This window comes from Asterias amurensis, chromosome 11 (assembly GCF_032118995.1).
Source record: "Asterias amurensis chromosome 11, ASM3211899v1".
Classification (NCBI taxonomy): Eukaryota; Metazoa; Echinodermata; class Asteroidea; order Forcipulatida; family Asteriidae; genus Asterias; species Asterias amurensis.
The window spans coordinates 14,807,036-14,827,232 of record NC_092658.1 but is presented as its reverse complement, the minus strand read 5'-3'; the positions used below and the strand labels follow the sequence as shown (position 1 = coordinate 14,827,232).

Genomic DNA, 20,197 nt, shown 5'->3' with positions numbered 1-20,197 from the left:
AATTAAATTGATCAGAAGAAAAAGAAAGGCCACAGATATTTTTACAATAAGTGCGTAATAATGTTATCATTGACACCCATTACATTTTTTACATTAGTAATGAATATTTGGACGGATACAGGAATTTAATAATAAGAGTAGAAAATGGGACGGATTTTTCCAACGAGAGCTGAATAAATTGAAGCAAGCATTTACAAACGTCGCATAAGTAGCAATAAAGCAATTATGTACAAAACAAATCATAAATATCTGTCAAATACCTGTAAATTTTATTTGTGTTACCAGTAAATTAAACTTTAATTGAGTGCTTCCAAGAAGAAAATCAATCAGTAAGCAAAATATTTATCAAATTGTAATTATTTCTTGCTGCTAGTTAATTCTTGACAGAATCATGGACGTACATTTTTAAGTAAAAAAACCCTAACATGGACGGACTGATAGTTAAAGTGGCACTATCAAAGAAAATGATAGTTGCCAGGCATCTCAATGTAAATATACATGCAAATGCTATACCCTGGTTTTATTTCTCTAGGCTAGTGTACTGAGCCTGGAATGGGCAAAATTAAAGTGGTTCATTTTCCAGAATGTTTTAAAAAGTAAAGTACTTTCTTTCAGACTTCATTGTGTACGTAGGTACCATAAGTTTCCCTGGCTGGTGAACTGACATCACAATGAAGTCAAAAAGACAAGTATTTTACTTTTTGAAAACTTTCTGGAAAAAAAGTAATTGTTTAAACTGAAGATTGAAGCCAAATGTACAGAGTCTGCAAACTGACAAGAATGCTGTACACATCACAATCACAGTTCTCGATGGATAGAGATCAAGGAGCAAGTATACTATTTACTCAATGATGAATCTTCACAACGAAGTGGTCAGTGAAAGCAAAGAGGTGGGTAGCCCCCTCACATTTGAATTGGCAGGGGAAACAGTGACATTATGTGCAGTCAGCATAACACATTCATAAATGTAACACCCCTAACAAAGGTTCTGCCTAAAGCATGTCACCTGAAGTCTTATTATTACTAGAAACCATGCAACTTACATGCAGCATTCATGGTACTATCCCCGTAGCAACAATATGCTTCCACATATCAACAAAAGTTCTATTCCCATAGCAACAGCAATTTTTGAGTAACTTGACATCTAGGCACAATAATTTAAAAGAGGTGTTGTAAAACAAATATGTACTGCTTTTACTCAAGCAATGGTTAAAACTAGGATTCCCTTGGTGGTAGTCACCGGAGCAGTCCATTTTCCCTCGGCTTTGCCTTGGGAAAAACAAAATGCTCCGAGAGGATCACTTCGGGAGAATAAAACAGTCAAGTTTTGTATAATACCATTAGTGCATCGCGATTCTTTAGATAACCTTTTGGAAGTAAATTTAAACAGAGACCATTTAGGTGATGATACATTTTGAAGGCACTACTGACAATGAAATTTCTCCTTCTGCATTGTCTTTGGAAAAAAGTCATGTAAATTGACCGGACATTTCTTTGTGAATTGCAACCACATCCATTGTCTTGATTCACCCTTACATCAGACAACCCTTTGAACCTGCTCTGATTACTTTTAACGCCTTGCTAACCCTCTTGTCATTTAGTTTTCCTATTAGACCCCATTTCATGTGTCACAATATAGAACCATGGCAATTTTTTCTTTTGAAACACCCACCTTCCGACATACCTAATGACTTGGACACCCCCCCCCCCCCTTTCCCCATTAAAAAAGTTCCCCTGTCTGTCCCTACGATATATTCAAAGAATCATCTCCCTCAATAGTTATCAGTGGAGCCATGGGGGTACTTCCAGCAAAGGATGGCACCGTCTTTGCTGACACTAACGATGGTCTTCTGGTTCGGGCAGATACGAAGTTTGTTCACCTCTCCACTGTGGCCGATTCCAACGTGGGTCACACTACCTTCCTCATAATTCCACACCTGTGACAAACAACAAAAACAAAAAGGTAACACTCCTATGAAAACACGTATGTTTTTCTATGTAGAGGTTAGCACTTTCAACAGGTGTGGTGCACTTTGTGAAATTCATCTGGTGTAGATAAAGCCCTAAACAAGGGGGCCGGCATCACAAAGAGCTAAGTTTAATTTTAGCTGCAAATCAATCGCAGTTGCTAAGTTAAGTGTGATGTCACTATACAAATTACCATGGTAATACTGACAATTTGTCTTAAGAGGAATTTTACTGCTTTGTAAAATCAGCCCCAGATCAGAGTAAAATTAAAGCCCTAGAGTATTATTACTACTATTGAAAACCCTTACTAATTTTGCTAATGTAAAATTTAATTCCACACACACACATTAGCAGAACAACCTTACAGATCTGGTTTGTGGAACCCTGCTATGTTGTTCTATTACGCCCTTTTGTAAAGAACTCCTAATCTTGGTTGAACAAAGATTCCCTTGTTGAGTCCGTTGTTCAAAATTTCATAAAAGACCCTACATTTGTTCTTCTGTACCCATTAGGTATCACACCATTGACTTCATATGTACGTTCATCTGGGAAAAGATTCAACAATTGTAAACAAAAACACCAGAGCTTGAGTTCGCTGCTCTTATCCACTCGGCCATGACACCCCACAGTGCTCAATAGCCCCCCTTTATTTACCTTAATGAGTTTGTCATCACCGCATGTCACAAAGTGTTTACCGTCTGGCGACACCATCATACCATTAACAGCGCCAGTCTTAGATCCATCCACTTCACGAATCTGACTGGCATTGAACGCTTCCCAGTACCCAATCTGATCACACACAGAAAAAAAAATAGGCTGAATTATGTTAAGCGGATGGAATGAAGTAGCTCAGTGCTACTATACCTTATTATAATCATGGTGCGGCCATCTTGATCTTCTCCCATTCAAATTAAGGTAACCATACCGAGGATGGAAGGAGAAATAGTCTGGTTCCTTTCTGTACAATGAATATTAACGTCCATTGCTGTTGCTTAATACTGGGAACATGACCAAGATTATGGCACCATGATGGGTCTATGGAAGAGCTAAGGGGACTAAGGCTGTTTCTAAATTGACATCCGCTGCCGTGACTAAGTGTCCTTTATTAAAATATTATTTATTTGACCAAGAAATATCCTACAAATGCAACACCGAAAAAAGTATATGAAAATCAAAGAAAAGTCAACTGAAAATCCTCTGTGTAAAAAAATTACTGACCATAATATTTAAAATGTGATGTCATCAAAGGTTTTAGCATTATGACAACGAATTCCTCCTAACTGCCTTAAATGGTAATATAAACACAGTGACATTAACATTTTTAACAAGGTTAGAGTCTTGTAATTTTTTCCACATTTCCATAAAGACCTGTGGAAAATGATTGGATCGCATAACTTTACCTTGGGAATCGGTCTTTACCGCAGCAATCAAGCTGCAACCACTGGACATAACCTTATTTATATTCTGTTGTTTGGTATTGGCATATAACACATTACTGTTTGTAATCGGCTGGATGTCTTACCTTTCTATCTGTGCCACTTGTAATTGCTTGAGACTCTTCCTGGTTGTAGCAAACACACTTGAACAATGTGCTGGCAAATATGACAACGCTTCGTGTGAAACGACTACAACAAAGGAAATCAAAGTAACACTCTATGAGTTTAGCTTCAATAAATTTATCAAGCAAGGCTCATATTTTTCAATTGTTGTTTCATGTTTTGTATTCTAAGCTCAACTTTAACAAACATGCTCAACTATAACTGGGGAAAGCTCAACTATAACAGGGCGGGCTCAACTACAAAAGGGCAGGCTCAACTATAACAGGGTAGGCTCAACTATAGCTGGACAGGCTCAACTATAATTGGGGAAAGCTCAACTATAACTGGAAAGGCTCAACTATAACAGGGCAGGCTCGATTATACTGTAACAGGGCAGGCTAAATTATAACTCGGGAAAGCTAAACTAAAACTTGGCAGGCTCAAATATAACTGGGCTAGCTCATCTATGACAGGGCAGATTCAACCATTCTGCAGACAGTTATTTTGGTGTGTGTAAGTGCCTTATTCTTTTTTATTAACTCAATTAGCATCTCAACCACTTTATGTTCGATTGCTTTTTACCAAGACTTACTTAAGATCCCAGATGATGCAGGAGCCATCATCACTGGCACTAATGCACTCGCTGTCGTTCTTCTTGACCACAATGCATGTGACTGCCGCCTTATGTTCCTTCATGGCCTCTTTGAGTGTTGCCTTCATGTTGCTGATCACCCAGACTCGGACCTGTCCCTCCCCGCCACCGCTGATGATGCGGCTGCAGTCCGAGGTGGTGGTAATGGCGGTCACCTTCTTATTGTGGGCATCATTGATCTGGTACATGAGCTTGCCTGACTCCGGGTAGAACACTCGGATCTTGTTGTCATCCCATGCTAGAAGTAATAAGAAATTTACATTGAAGTCACTGGACACTATTGGTGATTATTCAAAATAATTGCTAGCATTCAAACTTTCTTTGTCACAAGCATCTACTTGATGCACATCTATGGCATTTGCCAACCAATAGGGTCTGTACGCATGTGTTAATGTTAGCACATGTTTCATAGGAAGGGTCAAGTCCAGGCCTGCATTGTAACAAAAACAGTCCAAAATGTGTCCACTCCTAACTATGGGCCTTACCACTGACAATACTCCTGCCATCTCTGGTGAACTCAATGGCATGACAAGTCATATTGGGCACTTTGATGGAGAGTAGATCCTTACAGTTCTTGGCATTCCACACACGGATATCATTCTGGGAACAGGTTGCAAAGAGATCTGAGGAACCGCTGTGAGAAATAAATACAAAATATAAATTTGGTGCGATAATAATAATGATAATACAATGTAGTATGTTGGACAAGAGCTTGAGTCCTGTGCGCTTTAATTCTCAGCCATAAGAGGCGCCATAGCAAGCATTTTGCCAATCAAAAGCGCAAACTAAATAACTTGGGAGGCTTATCATTCTTACTCGCAGCTAGAGCTGAATTGCGAAGGATGCGGCTACAACGTGTTCGAGAAGCAGGCAATAGCAAGGGCGCCTTTGGCTGCCAACCACATCAACCCATTATGACCATGGAGCACAGCCAAGATCGCGAGTGTTTGATTCCCGAGGGACGAAAACTGGATGGTCTGGGTGGCACAGCAGAGAACAACTCAACTCACATGGCCCTGGCTGAGTATCGAACCAGAGTCACCTTGGTGATAGGTGAGCGCTTTACGCACAAGCCAACCATGACACCCTAAACTAAAGTGGTATGGGCACATTTCTTGATCAACAGGACTTGCTACGCCGATCCTGCAAGATATTGTACAAGGAGGAAGAAAGAGGGGCAGGCAGAGATAAAGGAGGGAGGATAACATCATGGAGTGGATGCAGGGCCTGACTCCCTAAGAAAATCTGAGGATCAAGAAGGATGGAAGAAGCCGACTGACAAGTCTTCAAGGGGTGCCCCCATGGTCAGAAGATTATGGGATATCCTAGCCTAGCCTAGCCTAGTTAATGGAGAGATAGCATGAATTTCAAACTTACTAAGGGAAGGCAATATCTTCAACACTGCTGTAATGGCAATCTCTCATGATCTCGTTTTCAAAGTCGGCCAGGTTGAAGCGATATATCTTGGACTTCCCTGTACCAACCAGGAACTGCAATTCAACACAACAGCCAATGTCATAAGATAAAACATAACATTTCTTTGGCTTTTAATGAGTTTGGGTTATATAAACATTTGACATTTGTTTTTGTTGCAAGTGCTGATTGCACAAAGAGCTAAGATTGACTTTTATAATCAGTGCAAGTCTCGCGGCTACTATCGGAACGAGAACTTACATCAAACAAAGAACTTTATTTATTTTTTAATCAAATCTTTGCTCTAAATTTGATTTAATGACAAAATCTGAACAACAATAATACTCATTACAACTTGTAAAATAGTTTTAGCTTTTATAGCAATACAAAATTTTTGTTTTCAATTTTTGACTGGTATCCTGCTCAATTGTGCTAAGCAGAAAATTGTTAAGCAATAGTTTTTGCTAAAGCAGCTCTGTGAAATTGGACCCTGGTCTACCATATTGCAGGTAGGTAACCCCCCCCCCCCCCCAACATCTCTTCTTAGACCACACCCACCTGGTGTCCAGCTCCTCTCAAGGCAATAGATGAGACAGTGCCACATCCTGCCAACTTACGATGCCTGAATAAAAATTGGGGAAAAACAGTTTCTTTTATTGAACAACACACCTATTTCTATCTCAGAGTAACTCATTGTGTCTGTACCACAAGGTTATAGTTCTTAATTCTGTAACAAAGAGGTATATTCCAGGGCTGTATGCTTCGTTTTTGCAAGGGCAAGGGCACCAAGGCATTTTGTCTTTGGTTAAAGGCAGTAGACATTATTGGTAATTACTCAAAATAATTATGAGCATAAAACCATAACAAGTGAGTTTTTGATAGTATAAAACAACGTGGGAAACGGCTCCCTCTGAAGTAATGTAGTTTTCAAGAAAGAAGTAATTTTCCACGAATTTGATTTCGAGACCTTAGATTTAGAAATCAAGCATCTGAAAGCACATCTCCATGTGACCATGGTGCGAAAAAAGGTGTTTTCTTCTATAATTATTATTTCAAAACTTTGACAACCTATTGAGCTAGAATTTCCCCAGGTTTGTTATTTTATGCATTTGTTGAGATACACCAACTGTGAAGGCTCGTCTTTGACAATTACCAATAGTGTCCAGCGTCTTTAAGGGCACCCTATGAGGAAATTGTAATCTTCTACTGTAGCATTACAAGGGAAACAAGTATGACCAGAGGGCATAGAGGCAATCGCCTTTGTTGCCTCCATGAAGTATCAGGCCTGATATTCTTGCACGAAAACACTCAGTGCAACATCATATCTTTTCATCCATTGACTCTCTGTTTATCCTAGTTATTTTAAGGGTGATACAGACATTCTAAAATTGTATTTCAGCTAAAAGGAGATACGACCTAGTTGCCACAAAATGAACTGCTCAAAATGTTCTTATTCAATCATACCAATCAAAACATGCAAACTCAATTAACAAGCAGATTTTTTCATAAAAGTTTGCTGGCAATTTAAAAACTTGGTTTCAAATTGTTCAGCTGCAATACATTTAACATGTAAATGACAAGATAAAATAGGGTGTCCGAATTAAAAGCAGGGTAAGTGTTGTTTGAAGCTTTGCATTGTGTGAAGAAATACCAAGGAACTATCAATAAATAGTAAACTTGCGGGTACAATCATGTATAAATCTCTTATGAGTGAGTGTTGGCTCTGAGAAGAGCCGGTTTGGTCTCAACGTTTCTAACAGTATACTCTACTCGTCTCTCTGAGAAAACCAGGGTGTCCAAAAGACCCACAGACACCAATTCTGCCCAACAACACTTTGAATACAATGGAAGAAACACTAAGCTTGGGCGATATCACGATATTATTGAATGGATTTGGTTTTAATCAAAATATCGGTATATCGTGATAGATCGCGACATATTGATATATCATTAAATATCGCGATGTATTTGCTAGCTGAGACATCTTGCACCCCATAGGTTTGGATTAAAACCAGAAAAATAGGTCATTAGAACACTTCTCTTATGCTAGGACTGTCTCTTCTACAACTTTCACTTGGAGTTTTAAGACTGATGATGTCAAATTTCATTAATCGCGACTATATCGAATAACGCGGTATATTGTCGGCGATATATCCTGAATAAAATAGATTGATATTGCCCAAGTTTAGTTAACACTTGGTTATGGCTAAAAAACATTTTGGGAGCCCTTACCTGATTTTCTTGAATTTGTCTCCCTTGACGAGAGCCACAGTGCCGTCTCCAGCCCCCACCAGTATCTCCCCAGTCCATAGCAGTGCCAAGGAGGTTACACCCTGGCTGTATTTATCCTTCTCAGGACCATACATGCCCAGCAGCTTACTGCTTACATTAATCTGTAGAACATCACCGCTAGTGGTGCCACAGTAGAAGTATTTATCGTCGTTGGAGACCTACAATAAGGAGGGCAAGATAGGCATAATTAAAGGCAGTGGACACTCAAAAAGTAATTACTCAAAATATTTATTAGAATAAAGCCTTTCTTGGTGACGAGTAATGGGGAGAGGTTGATGGTATAAAACATTGTGAGAAACGGCTCCCTCTGAAGTGACATAGTTTTCGAGAAAGAAGTAATTTTCCACGAATTTGATTTCAAGACCTCAGGTTTACAACTTGAGGTCTCGAAATCAACCATCTAAACGCACAAAACTTAGAGTGACAAGGGTGTTTTTTTCTTCTTTCATTATCATCTTGCAAGTTCGATGACCGATTGTTATATTATGCATTTGTTGTGATACAACAAGTGTGAAGACTGGTCTTTTGACAACTACCAATAGTGTCCAGTGTCTTTAAGCTTAGTCTACTTCCTGTCTACTTCCTGTGAATGTGAATTTTAAGTAAAATTTTGACATCACAGGGCTGTTTTCACAGCGAATGTTGCAAATTATTTGTTGCGAATTATTAATTGCGAATTATTCAACGCAATCAGTATGAGCCGTGCTTTAGGCAGAACTGGTGTTTAAATGTACTCTGACTAGTGAAGCGGATATATAGCAAAAACAAACCTACACACCTCAATGCACTTGACATAACGCTTGAGCTGCCCCATGTTGCAGTCAACTGGACGGATTTTACGATTGGCCACATCAAGTGTCCACACACGAATGGTGCGCCTGTGATATTAACAGAAATAAATAGAAACATTTTACATTTTAGAGTGGGTTAAAAGGACAGATCCAGTGAAGTACAATGATCCACACAAACATGCCTTGAAATTGCACGGTTTTCCTTTTACCTCGTGGACTAACAAGGTCGGCTGTTTATAATGGCGGACCATGTTAGTTCGCACAGTAAAAGGAAAACCACGCAATTTCGAGGCAAACTTGTGTGGATCTACTTTTAAAACATCTTTCAAGCCATATGCATTTTATAAAAAAGGGTTACAAACGCTTTTTATAGACCAACTCGTCCGATCCAAGGCAACGTGTTCCTTTAAGCACTTGGCCTGTTCAGGTACAAAGATTCAGACAGACAGACAGACAGACATGACTTACTCTCCAGCTGTGACAAACTGGTGATCGTCGTTATTACAGTAGGCAATACAAGATGTCATCCCGGCGCTCATGACGGCAGCTGGTGACCCACACACCGACTGCTTTTTCGCAACGTCCCAAACGACGACACTACCATCGTCTTGCCCACCCAGCGACACCAAGTACCGGGAGCTTGGAGAGAAGGCTAGTGATTGAACTTTGACCTTGTGTAGATCTAGTCGGCAGTAGAGCTCTTTCTCCTTGAAGTCCCAAATGATGACATCAGCCTGAAATATTGAACAACACAGACATGAAATCTTGAAGGGGCACAGCAATTTTCCTCTGGTGATAGGGACACCTTTTTATGAGGAAAGTGTACATTTATACAGAAGCCTTGCAAATTGCAACACAGCAAAAGCACAGGGCACCATGGCAATTGCTGTGGGTGCCATGGGTTATTCCGAGTCCTGATATTATGTAAGTTTTACTACTGACCTTGAAACCCATGTAGGTGACCTGTCCAGAAGCAATGTACTTTCCATCCTTGGAGACAGCAATGCAGGAGACATCGTTGGTGTGGCCAGACAAGCAGTTCTGTGTATTCTTGGTGATGTGCTCTACAATGACTGTGTTACCAACGGGGTATATGATGTGTTCTTTGTCAGGATGAACCTTGAAACCGGCAAACACTTCACCTGTATCAAGAAAAAAACGGCAGACATTTTCATTGCTTGATGAGAAATGGTGTTAGCCAGGAGGAAAATCTGGCCGTCTTTTCTGTGTTTGGGTTCTTCTCTTCTTAATATTATATTACTTAGTAGTGAGCAGGCCTAGAATTAGACGGAGGCCATGGCAAGCTATGGGAGATGATGAAAAGAGTTTGAAAAATTGCCATGGCCATGACATAAAACACATACTGTTCGTAGTTTAAAATCAAAGACAGTGTACGCTATCCAGAACAACTTAGTACTCAACAATGACCATGCATACCAACTGCCACAACAATTGGGCATGCACTGCAGAAACCATGGGCCTTTCTTAAACCTTGGACTGGCTTCGGCTCAGCGCGCTGCGTACACAGTGGAAACGCATTAGAAAAATTAATTTAAATAAAATGAACATATTGAAAATGACCATGTAGTGCATGAAATCGGGTCGTATAAATTGGCATAATAAAATTTATAAGAAACTAAGCATATAATCACTACTCAGCACATACATAATCAAAATTTCATTTATTTTCATTATGTACCGTACAGAATTTAGGTTTGTTGTCATGCTCAACTCGTGCAAGCATCATCTACATCTTTGTGTGGGTTCAACACTAACAGCGCCCTCTCTTGATATTTTGCTATTCGCGATAAACCTATAAATGGTGTGAGTGTGACGATCCCCGGTCGCACTAAATACCGACAACTCACGACCCCTCACAACAACTCACAACAACAATTTTTAAATGCACTTTAACAGAACATTTGAACATCAGTCAACCGTTAACTATATGCACAAGAGTCATATATGCACCCAAATCATTTTCAAACCGTTGAAAAAATTGTATTTTTAATTGTAAACAAAAGTGTTTTTTACCCGAATTTAGTAACGAACGGTAATATATCCGCCATGTTGTCTTTCGACGCACTTGGACAATTCTATTATACCGCAGGGGTGATACAATATGCAAGATGATTATTTATCAATTTTTTTATGTATCTCATGGAGTTTAAAACAATATTATATTTAAGTTTAAACTTCAAATTCCAGAGTGGCGGCTAGGTTACTAACAAGAAAGAAAAAATCAGCAGCTAAAACGAAAACGAAAAAATAAAACTCAGCCCTCAGAAATCCTCGCCCCCTGCGGTGTAATAGAATCGTCCAAGTACGTCGAAAGACAACATGGCGAATATTTCCGTTCGTTACTAAATTCGGGGTAAAAAACACCTTTTTTACAGTTAAAAATACAAGTTTGAAAGTGATTTAGATGCATATGACTCTTGTGCACATATTGAACGGTTGAATTATGATCAAATGCTCTGTTAAAGTGCATTTAAAAACTGTTGTTGTGAGTTGTCGTGAGGGGTCGTGAGTTGTCGGTATTTAGTGCGACCCACGATCCCTGACCCGACCTCCCTGCAGTTCAATTTTCAGATTACCATCTTTAGTATTTATCTCGCTGACACATTAGTCGCAACGTGTCTTACCCAGTCAACGTCACTGTGATCCCAACCAAACAAAATTGAAATGAGATGATAATTTTGTTTTAAAAATAAAGTAAACAATAATTATTAAAATAAAAAAAACTTCTTTTTTTTTTTTAATGAAAATGCAAAAAGAACCGGGAAAATAAACAACTTAGTTTTTGCAGAATACACTTTTTTTAATAAGCACATTGAGATAAACACATTTGTAATTTATCACAAAATCAAAACTGTTCAAGATCCCTATTTCAAATCAAACACAGTCCGGACTAAGTTAGCCGTATCCGTCGGTAACCTGGTGGTACGTAAAGTGACTTACCATTGAAACCAGTCATAGAAATCAGTTCAAGTTTGGAGAGAACTGCATTGTCGCCGTTTTGTTGTTGTGACATGGTGTTTCCTTTCCTTCAAACTTCCAATACACAGGCCTCCTACTGTTCGATTTGTATTTAAATCTTATCTTTTAAAGAGAGAAAAACGTCGCTCAAAATACGAAAATGCAGTGTATCGGAACTCGGCTGAATCGCACTCCTTGCACGACATTCACTTTCCATGCATGAATGAGTAGCTAGGCAGTTGCTAAGGGATTCCAATTGCATCTTGGGAAAATTAGAAACTTTTTCAGACAATTGGTGGCGCTGTGTACATTTTTAGCAGCTATTTATCTAGTCTCTCGCTCGTGCATGCTGGACCACACACAAATAAACTCGCATAGCAAACAAGCTAAATTACCATTCTAAAAAAACTAAAACAACTAATTATGGGAGGTCTTTTATTAAATTGAAAGTTTGCAGACATCATGAATTTGTTAAATCATCTGTCAATACAGTTGAGTGTTTTACAAACATTCAGAAAAATAAAGATTGCACTATATAGCCTATCACACAGTGCTGACAGGAAAACCAAGGGCAGATTTCAAACTGCTAATCAATTATCTTTCTAATTTTTAAATCATCAAAGGGGGGTGGGTAAAGGTTTTTTTTAGGCTAAAAGTAGTGACGTGTGAAATAACCCACCAGGGCAGCAACATCGTCAGTCGTTGCATGCATGGTTGACTTTCATGCCAACATTTTGTTGCCATGGGTCGCTCAATGCATAAACTGAAGTACATGTAGTTAATCGGTTTCATGCCAGTGCATAAACATTAAAAAAAAAGGACCGTCCATAATAATGTTTAAATCAACATTTCAGAATAAATTCTGGTCAAATCTGTTAATGTCTGACACTGTCAAAATAACAAAAACCAAACAAGTATTTGTGGTCATCTTTTAAACAAATTTATACTTTATCTTTATTTATTTATTTCTTAAAATTGTATTGATATAAAAACATATTTATAAAAACAGATACATGTACCCTCATTACTCTTATATAAGCACAAATACAAATTCTTCATGCAATAAATTTCTTTACTCTTAAGGTAACTTGCAAAATTGCAAAATTTGCAATGAGCAAATTTGTTACAAATATTAATAGTGAAAATGTTATCAAAAGTATTGCAATGGATTTTGGATTAAATAACCAGTTTCGGCGGTTTTGATGGAGTGAAAAGTAAGTGAAATCGCAAGTTGACTTCACAAAACACTGAGATTCAATTTAAGATGAGTTTCCAGTGAGTCATTGCCATTGTTACATCACGCTTAGCATTTCAGATTCAAACTGTTTTGTGAAATCGATCCCTGTTTAGACCAAATTCCATTAAAAAGGGTAATAAAAAAAGCCCAACATACATGTAGATAAGAATCTCAAGGATAATTTGACACCAAACTGAAGAATTCTCAAAATAAAATGGAGGTAATCTATGAACTTGTTTAAAAAACTAATGTCGACTGGCTGTATGCAAGTTAAAAAAATATTTATTCTTTACAGTAAATAGTTGATGGTCATTGTTATAATTGGGAAATCCTCCCCCTAACCTTCCACACACAAATCAAACCCAAGGCTGGAGAATAACCACAGATCCTTCACTTCCTGCAGGCACAATTTGTACACAGCACAATGGAAGAAAGCATCAAATTTGATGTTTTACGGAAATTGCAAGGTCAGATTCGTATTAACTTTTGTCGCGGTGATCCAGCTGTAGCCATAGCCGTAGCCCCAATTCGCACACAATCTACAGCTTTGATTCAATGTTCTGATTGAACATCCATACTTGCTAGGCATTGATAAAAACCATCGTTACTCCGCTCCTTCATTGCACACAAATGTACAGCATCGATTGGCTGCACACCTATGAAAGCGTCTTGAAACCTTTTGTATAAATCTGGGTAAATTGGGGAGTTGGATGCTTCTGATCTATTCAACTTTAACAAAGTCAAGTGAGGATTATATTCAGAGTGGTTCCCAGCAAGATTGAGTCCCGAGTCTCTCAAAGCAGATAGAATAGTCTGTGAGAGGTTCCTGAGTGCGTGCACGGACTCTTCATCCGGAGCGGCGTACAAGACGCGTTGGTGAGGCTGAGCCAGACCCTGAAACCGAATCATTGTGACCGGTGACAGCATGCTGGAGATCTCTTGCTGGAGGGACTTTAGAATGTCCACAGCTTGTGCCTTCTGCTGTGGTGTGTCAAGACACAGTGTGCACAGGGTGACATGAAGAGTTGATGGATTACTAAGTGCATCTTCAAGGAGTGGATTGTTCTCACACACCGCATCCTGGATTCTTGATATACACCTTCTGATGACATGGTCGGTGATGCGGACAGCAAAAAAGTAATTAGGCTGATTGAAGTTTTTCTTTTTTGGCTGATGCCAAGGTGTTGCAACAACCTCCAAGGGTGGCTCAATTGCTTCATCTCCAACTGCTTCATGTCCAGCTTCTTCAATAGTTTCTTTCTCCTCTACACTCTTATTCTCCTTGGAGAACATCTCCACAGTGCTCAAGATTGTCTTGCCGCTCCCTGTTGAGCCAAACACATCATCCAGTCGCTGCGTCTTGTCCCAGACAATCTGATCTTTGTACTTGAAATACTGGATACGGTGTCTAGGAATTGCCAGGGTTTCATAATCATCTACAGTTGCAACGTCCACCCAGCTGAAAGCTGTGAACAGTTTCTCGACAATGCCGACAAAACGATCAAGGTAACCAACAATGAAGTCCTCTTGGCGAAGCTGTCTGTCCCACTGAATGCGAGAGATCACCTCAGAAGCTGTCTTCATGCGAGGCTTCTTGTCAGGACCAAGCCCCTCATCATCACATTTCTTCTTTTTCTTCTTCTTGTCCTTGCCTTTCTTTTGATACTCTCCATCATCCTCATCATCTACAGCTTTCTTTTCACCAGGGATCATCCTTGACTCGGTGACATCATCTATAGTAATGATAATAATAACAATAATATTTATTCTGGCAAAACAGTCACAAGTACACGTACACACATTAAAACTATTTAAAAAGACTAAAGTAAAACAACAGTGGGATTTCCAGGACAACATAAAAGTTTGTCGCACAGAAGATAACAAATCACCAAACAACTAGTATCAGTTTGAGAAGAGGGGATACAATTGGCTGTAGTGTTATGTTATGGGATCGACTAGAGAAAAATGACTATCACATAACACCCCCCCCCCCCATTTTGTTAGAAGAATGTAAATTCCCACCTTTCTCCTAAGATCTCTACCATCATTATCTTTAAACTGTGTAAAGGCCCGATCACACAGGCCCGATAACTAGAACGAAAACAATAACGATAAAAATGCTTCATAAATGCAGAATACGCCCATGCTCATTCAACCAATCAAGGGTGTGCATTTTTTATATCGTTCTCGTTCTCGTGGCCTGTGTGACCGGACCTTAAGTTTAGTGTAAATTCGTGGACGAGTGTGTTTTGTGTCTACCACATTTTGTGAGAAGAGAAAACAAATTCCAAATATACCTGTGACCGATGCTTCCTTAAGATCTCCGTCCTGGCCTCCCCCTCCAGTAGAAGATTCCTCCAGCCAGTTCTTAGCCACATCAAGCAGACTGTACATCATTGGTTCCCCAACAAAGTCCTTGGCTGAGCGATACATGACCTCTAGAAGCTGGGTCAGGCCAGGATCATCATCGTGGAGATCACAAGTCTCTCCTTCCTTCGGCAGAATCTCCACCTTTGGAATGGTCTTGGGATACGACTCTGTAAGAATGAATGTGATGTGTTTGCAGATTATAATTTAAAAACAACAGAATTTAAATATTTACCCAATACCCAGCCAGTCGCCCGTCTGTTTTATTAGGCTACTTGATATTGAAATAAAAAGTTGCATCCCCCTAAAGGAACTGGACACCTATGATAATTGTCAAAGTACATGCTCTGATGCACACATAGCACATCCCTCTGCCTAAATCGGGGGGGGGGGTGGGGGGGGGGGGGGGTGGGGGGGGGTTGCATTATGACTGGAATCATACTTGAATCTGGTGAAAAAGACCAAGAGGTCATTGTCTTTGTTCCACCACAACACATTGAAGAGCCATTTCCAAAGTAACAATGATGTACTGGGTAATCAACAAACTCAACCAGCTAATTCCAATTCATCCACCTTAGGACATAACATGAACCTCCTCGTTTCACCAACACCATCTTTACTGAAAGGCTCCTTCCAAGACATCACCCATCTGTGGAATTCAGTGCCCAAGCAAGTTATAAAGGCAACAAACCCTAATGTCTCGAAGAACAAACTAAGCAGTGTCACCCTTGGCTAACCACCCATCCACAAACAAAATACTAAATAGCCTTTACTTCTCTACATACTTTTTTTTGTTAATAACTTAAGTTCTGTATGCACCTGTTCAATTGCACTTTAACCTAGCAATGTGTGAGTATAGGTTTCTGTGCACAATACAGAAAGACAATATGTACATGTAGACCCCTTGCATAAAGCCAAACGATATAGGGGTGCTGAAGGAGGTCATGCCTGTATGTATTTTACGCACAAAGCACAGCTACCCTCTGATGATTTGCCTCCTTTGACCTCAGTGAGGGCGCTTTTTGAGATTGTGACGCGCATATGCCCTACAAGATGGCGACTTTCATAGCAACAATGGGGTTATTCAATACAGTCTATTACATTGATGCCCCTTATGTTTTCCACCACTCACTCAGTCAGGAAGAAAACAAACTTACCCGGAATTAAAAACTGCAACCCAACATCAATATCCCTGGGCTTCAACTGAACCACAAAGCAGTAGTCCCCTCCTGGCCCTAGATCATCCACAGAGATTTCTCCTTCTGCAGTAAAGATGGATCGAAGGGCTTGCAGTTCATTGGAAAGGTCCTCTGAGAAGCAAGAAGTTGGTTGGGCAGAAGCTTCGGCCATGACCTTGAAATAAATTGGGATTTAGAAAGTCAATAGCTATCTACTACTGAGATAATCCAATTTATTTTAAGCATATGACTTTACACTATAGTGTTAACACATTTGATTTATCTGCTGCTTTATATTAATTATTATGAGGGACGGGACCCAGGACTACTACCTAGATGGGGACTTGGCTGAGGATGAAAAAGTCGCACTGCGTAATAGTTCCGGTCATGTCCCGCTACCACCCGGCTGGGCTGGGTATGTAAGAAGATACAACTTCGTACGTTATGATTATAAGTCAAGCTTTATTCCAGATAATGAGAGTTGACTGTTACATGCGGGCGGCCATGTTATAAGGTGATACAATGCATTATGGGAAGTAAACACTAGACTTGAGTCAGTCTGCTTATGGCATACTGCTACAGGGTACACTGGGAGGTTTATCATATTTGGCTGCTCAATTAAATGCAAAAGCATGGTGGCTATGTTTATTACTTAGATAGGCAACTTGGTTGCTATCTCAATCTGATATTGAAGAACAATAACATGGAACATGTACAGAGATTCCGTACGTATAAACTACACATAGTTGCGATTACATGAACCTCCTCCTGACGGCGCCGTCGGGAGGAGGGTTACGTTATCGCAACTAGACTACACAGTACATTTTCAACTGCATGTACGCTATTTTTTAGACCCAGTATAAACTGGGGCTCTTTTGGCAAGGCCTACTTATTTTTTAACAATATTGACATTTGCATCTTCGCACTTATACTGAATACTAGAGCACCAGAGAAAGTCAAGATTCACATAAACTATATGAATTCCTTGGTACCCAACAACAACAAATTAAATTCCTCAAACTACAAAAAAGACCAAACCAGCCTCCATCCATGTGATGTATTGTTTATGAGTTGCCTACACTACAGTACTATCCTACGTAGATAAGAAAAATTACTATTCTCGATTGATGTACTCAGTACTCACGTTAAACGCACTTAAATTTAAGCTCTGTCTGCTGCCGTGCTGGTGGAGGAAGGGAAGGGTTGCAAAACTTGAAGGGTGGCAGACAATCTCAACTTTTTGACACTGACACTTTTATTAGTGACAGTCAATTCAGTAAACTCTCTCTATAATGGGAACCGCCGGATACCGCTTACTGGACTGTGCAGTAGCTCTATGAAGTAAGTAAAACACATTATTGGCCTTTTAGTTTTATACCTTCGGCTTACTGAGAACCATAGGGATTGCACCACATGAAGCAGTTCACTTGATCGATCGCGCGCTAGCGCTAGAGACACACAAGTTGCACAACTTTAGGAAACAAGTGTGGACGGTTTATCAAAACAACCTCTTTCAAAGTAATGGAAATTGCTCAATCTAGTTTAGTCTTGTAAATTTATTTAAAAGAAGGTTTTAATATAATAAAAAAATGAACATAAGGCTTGTTAATTTAAATTTATGTGTTAAATTAGTACTAACTTGATTATTTTCAAAAGGGATTTTAGTGAAATGGTTGTGAATTATTTTAGGCCTAGACTTTATTTCAAGTCTGAGACTGCCCCCCCTTCCCTCCCCCCCCCCGCAGATGTGCTATCTGCAAGAGGGCGCTATTTCAGGCACTAAGTTGGTGATATACAAATAAGAATAAGAATTAGAATATTTTGTTGTCCGAATTATAATAACCAGAAATTTAGTTTCCATTGGCATATACAAGAATAAAGCGATTTTTAGTTTTAAAAAATACAACGGTACACAGATTAAAAGACAAAAATAATATACACACTAAAAATAAGTAAAACACCAAACCAATACTACATACAAAAGCAAATATTTACAAAGAATCCTGTGAATGAGAAAACCGGCTGTGAATAAAATAAAAACCTGCAAATAGTGAATTATCCCTATTTACATACAACTGATATAATACCAATCTTCCCTGGGGTGATCGATCTGACACACCGAAAAACCGGAATATTTCACAGAGTTGCTAAGCAGAAGTTTAAAGTGTTTTGCTTAGCAAAAACAAGAAGGGAACAAGAAGGGAACCCGAGTCACAAAATGTGCACATTACATGATACTGACTTAAATTGATAACTATTTTCCAGTTAGCACAATTGTTTGAGGCTTTATATAGTAGGATCAATTGTGCTTATTATATAGGCAGCTCTACAAAAACGGGCTCACACAAGCTTAGAAACTTGGTCTACATAGCCAAACCATGTTAAATTTAAAAATCAGATTTTGTTACAAAAAATTAGACTGAATTAAAGTTGTACTTTGATATCATGTAGGCCCTACACAATTTCAGTATTGTGCTTTTTACTTCAATATACTGTACATGTATTACAAAAGAGTATTTGAGAATAAACCACCTCTTCTTGAAAAATGTCTTTAAAATATTACTATTTTTCTCCAGAATGTCCACTTTTTATGGTGCCTTGTTTTTCTGTTTTACTTGTGGCAATCTGCTGAGGGAAAGTGTCTATTATAAAGGCACTGAACATGTTTGGTAAATAAATGTTAAAGACCAGTCTCACTTGGTGTATCCCAACATTACTTTTGCATAAAAATCTGTGAAAATTTGGGCTCAATTGGTAGAGTTGCAGGAAAATATTGAAAGAAAAAAACATTGATGCACAGTGTGCTTACAGATGCCTGATGATAGAGGATTCAGGCCTCCAGTCTTTCTCAGATTCAAGAATTGTAGTGAGAAACCAACTGTTTCTCAAAAACGTGACTTCAAATGGGAGCCATTTCTCACAAAGTTTTATATTATCAACGGCTCTCCATTGCTCAGTCCCAAGTAAGTTTTTATGCTTCATTTGAGATTTTACCTTAAGTTGTTTGGTTAGGTGTGGTACCCGCAACAATAGTTAGGAAATTTTGAAAGTCAAACCCATGTGACTGCACTGTGGGGGTGTTGCATTATGTGTTGTCTACTTCAAACCATAATGCACCAGTTTGTTTTCTTTTCATCACGATGCCAATTTGTAACTCACAAATCCTGAACTAAGCACCAGTGGAATCAAACCACTCACATCTCTCATGGTAGACGTTCAAGAAATTGCTGCTATACCAAGAGAACTGTGTGTCAATCTGAAGTGCTTTGTTTAGTTACAAAACAGTGAGTAACAACAGACAAATTTGAAACTTGTTTACGAACATACGATTGGTTTGTTTAAAGACCAGTATTCTCACGAGTGTCTAATAACATTTGCACAAAATAACAAACCTGTGAAACGTTCACTCAATTGGTCATTTAATTTGCAAGAGAATAATGAAAACATATCCTTCTGCAAACATTTGTATGGTTTCAAGATGCCTAATAAAAAGCTTCACCAGACCCGGAGTTGTTTATTATTTGAGTGACAAATTACCTCATTCTCAAAACCTATGTTACTTTACAGGGAGCTGATTTATTTTATCCAGCTCTCCATTGCTTGTTACCAATACCAATAAGTTTTTATGATAGCAACTATTTCTAGTAATTACCAACAGTGTCCAGTGCCTTTTATTTTACAACTGCCAGTGGAAGAGCGTAGTGCTGCAGAGTAGGAATGCTAAACTGAGGGAAGATTGTGAAGACACACATGCAGCCGTGTGGAGAACTGTAGGTAAATCA

The 20,197-nt window shown here is 39.1% G+C and overlaps 2 protein-coding genes across 3 annotated transcripts; both read right to left on the bottom strand.

Annotated features, from left to right (window-relative positions):
* Positions 1-348: 348 nt before the first annotated feature.
* LOC139944417 (cilia- and flagella-associated protein 52-like) lies at positions 349-11,869 on the bottom strand. The gene is made up of 12 exons (XM_071941430.1): positions 11,616-11,869; positions 9,597-9,796; positions 9,123-9,388; positions 8,642-8,741; positions 7,804-8,021; positions 6,130-6,193; positions 5,536-5,648; positions 4,644-4,792; positions 4,099-4,396; positions 3,491-3,593; positions 2,623-2,757; positions 349-1,937 (listed from the first exon to the last, which is right to left on the bottom strand). Exons 1-12 carry the CDS (start codon positions 11,686-11,688, stop codon positions 1,773-1,775), a joined length of 1,884 nt encoding a protein of 627 aa, XP_071797531.1. The 5' UTR covers positions 11,689-11,869; the 3' UTR covers positions 349-1,772.
* Positions 11,870-12,886: 1,017 nt separating this feature from the next.
* On the bottom strand, positions 12,887-17,883 carry LOC139944601 (leukocyte receptor cluster member 9-like). Of its 2 annotated transcripts, none has more exons than XM_071941656.1 (4): positions 17,560-17,883; positions 16,395-16,590; positions 15,168-15,407; positions 12,887-14,603 (listed from the first exon to the last, which is right to left on the bottom strand). In XM_071941656.1, the coding sequence occupies exons 2-4, from the start codon at positions 16,585-16,587 to the stop codon at positions 13,423-13,425; spliced, it is 1,614 nt and encodes a 537-aa protein (XP_071797757.1). In that variant the 5' UTR covers positions 16,588-16,590; positions 17,560-17,883; the 3' UTR covers positions 12,887-13,422. The 2 variants fall into 2 exon arrangements, with proteins under 2 accessions (XP_071797757.1, XP_071797758.1); XM_071941657.1 differs by having other exon boundaries at positions 17,571-17,883.
* Between the last annotated feature and the right edge of the window lie 2,314 nt (positions 17,884-20,197).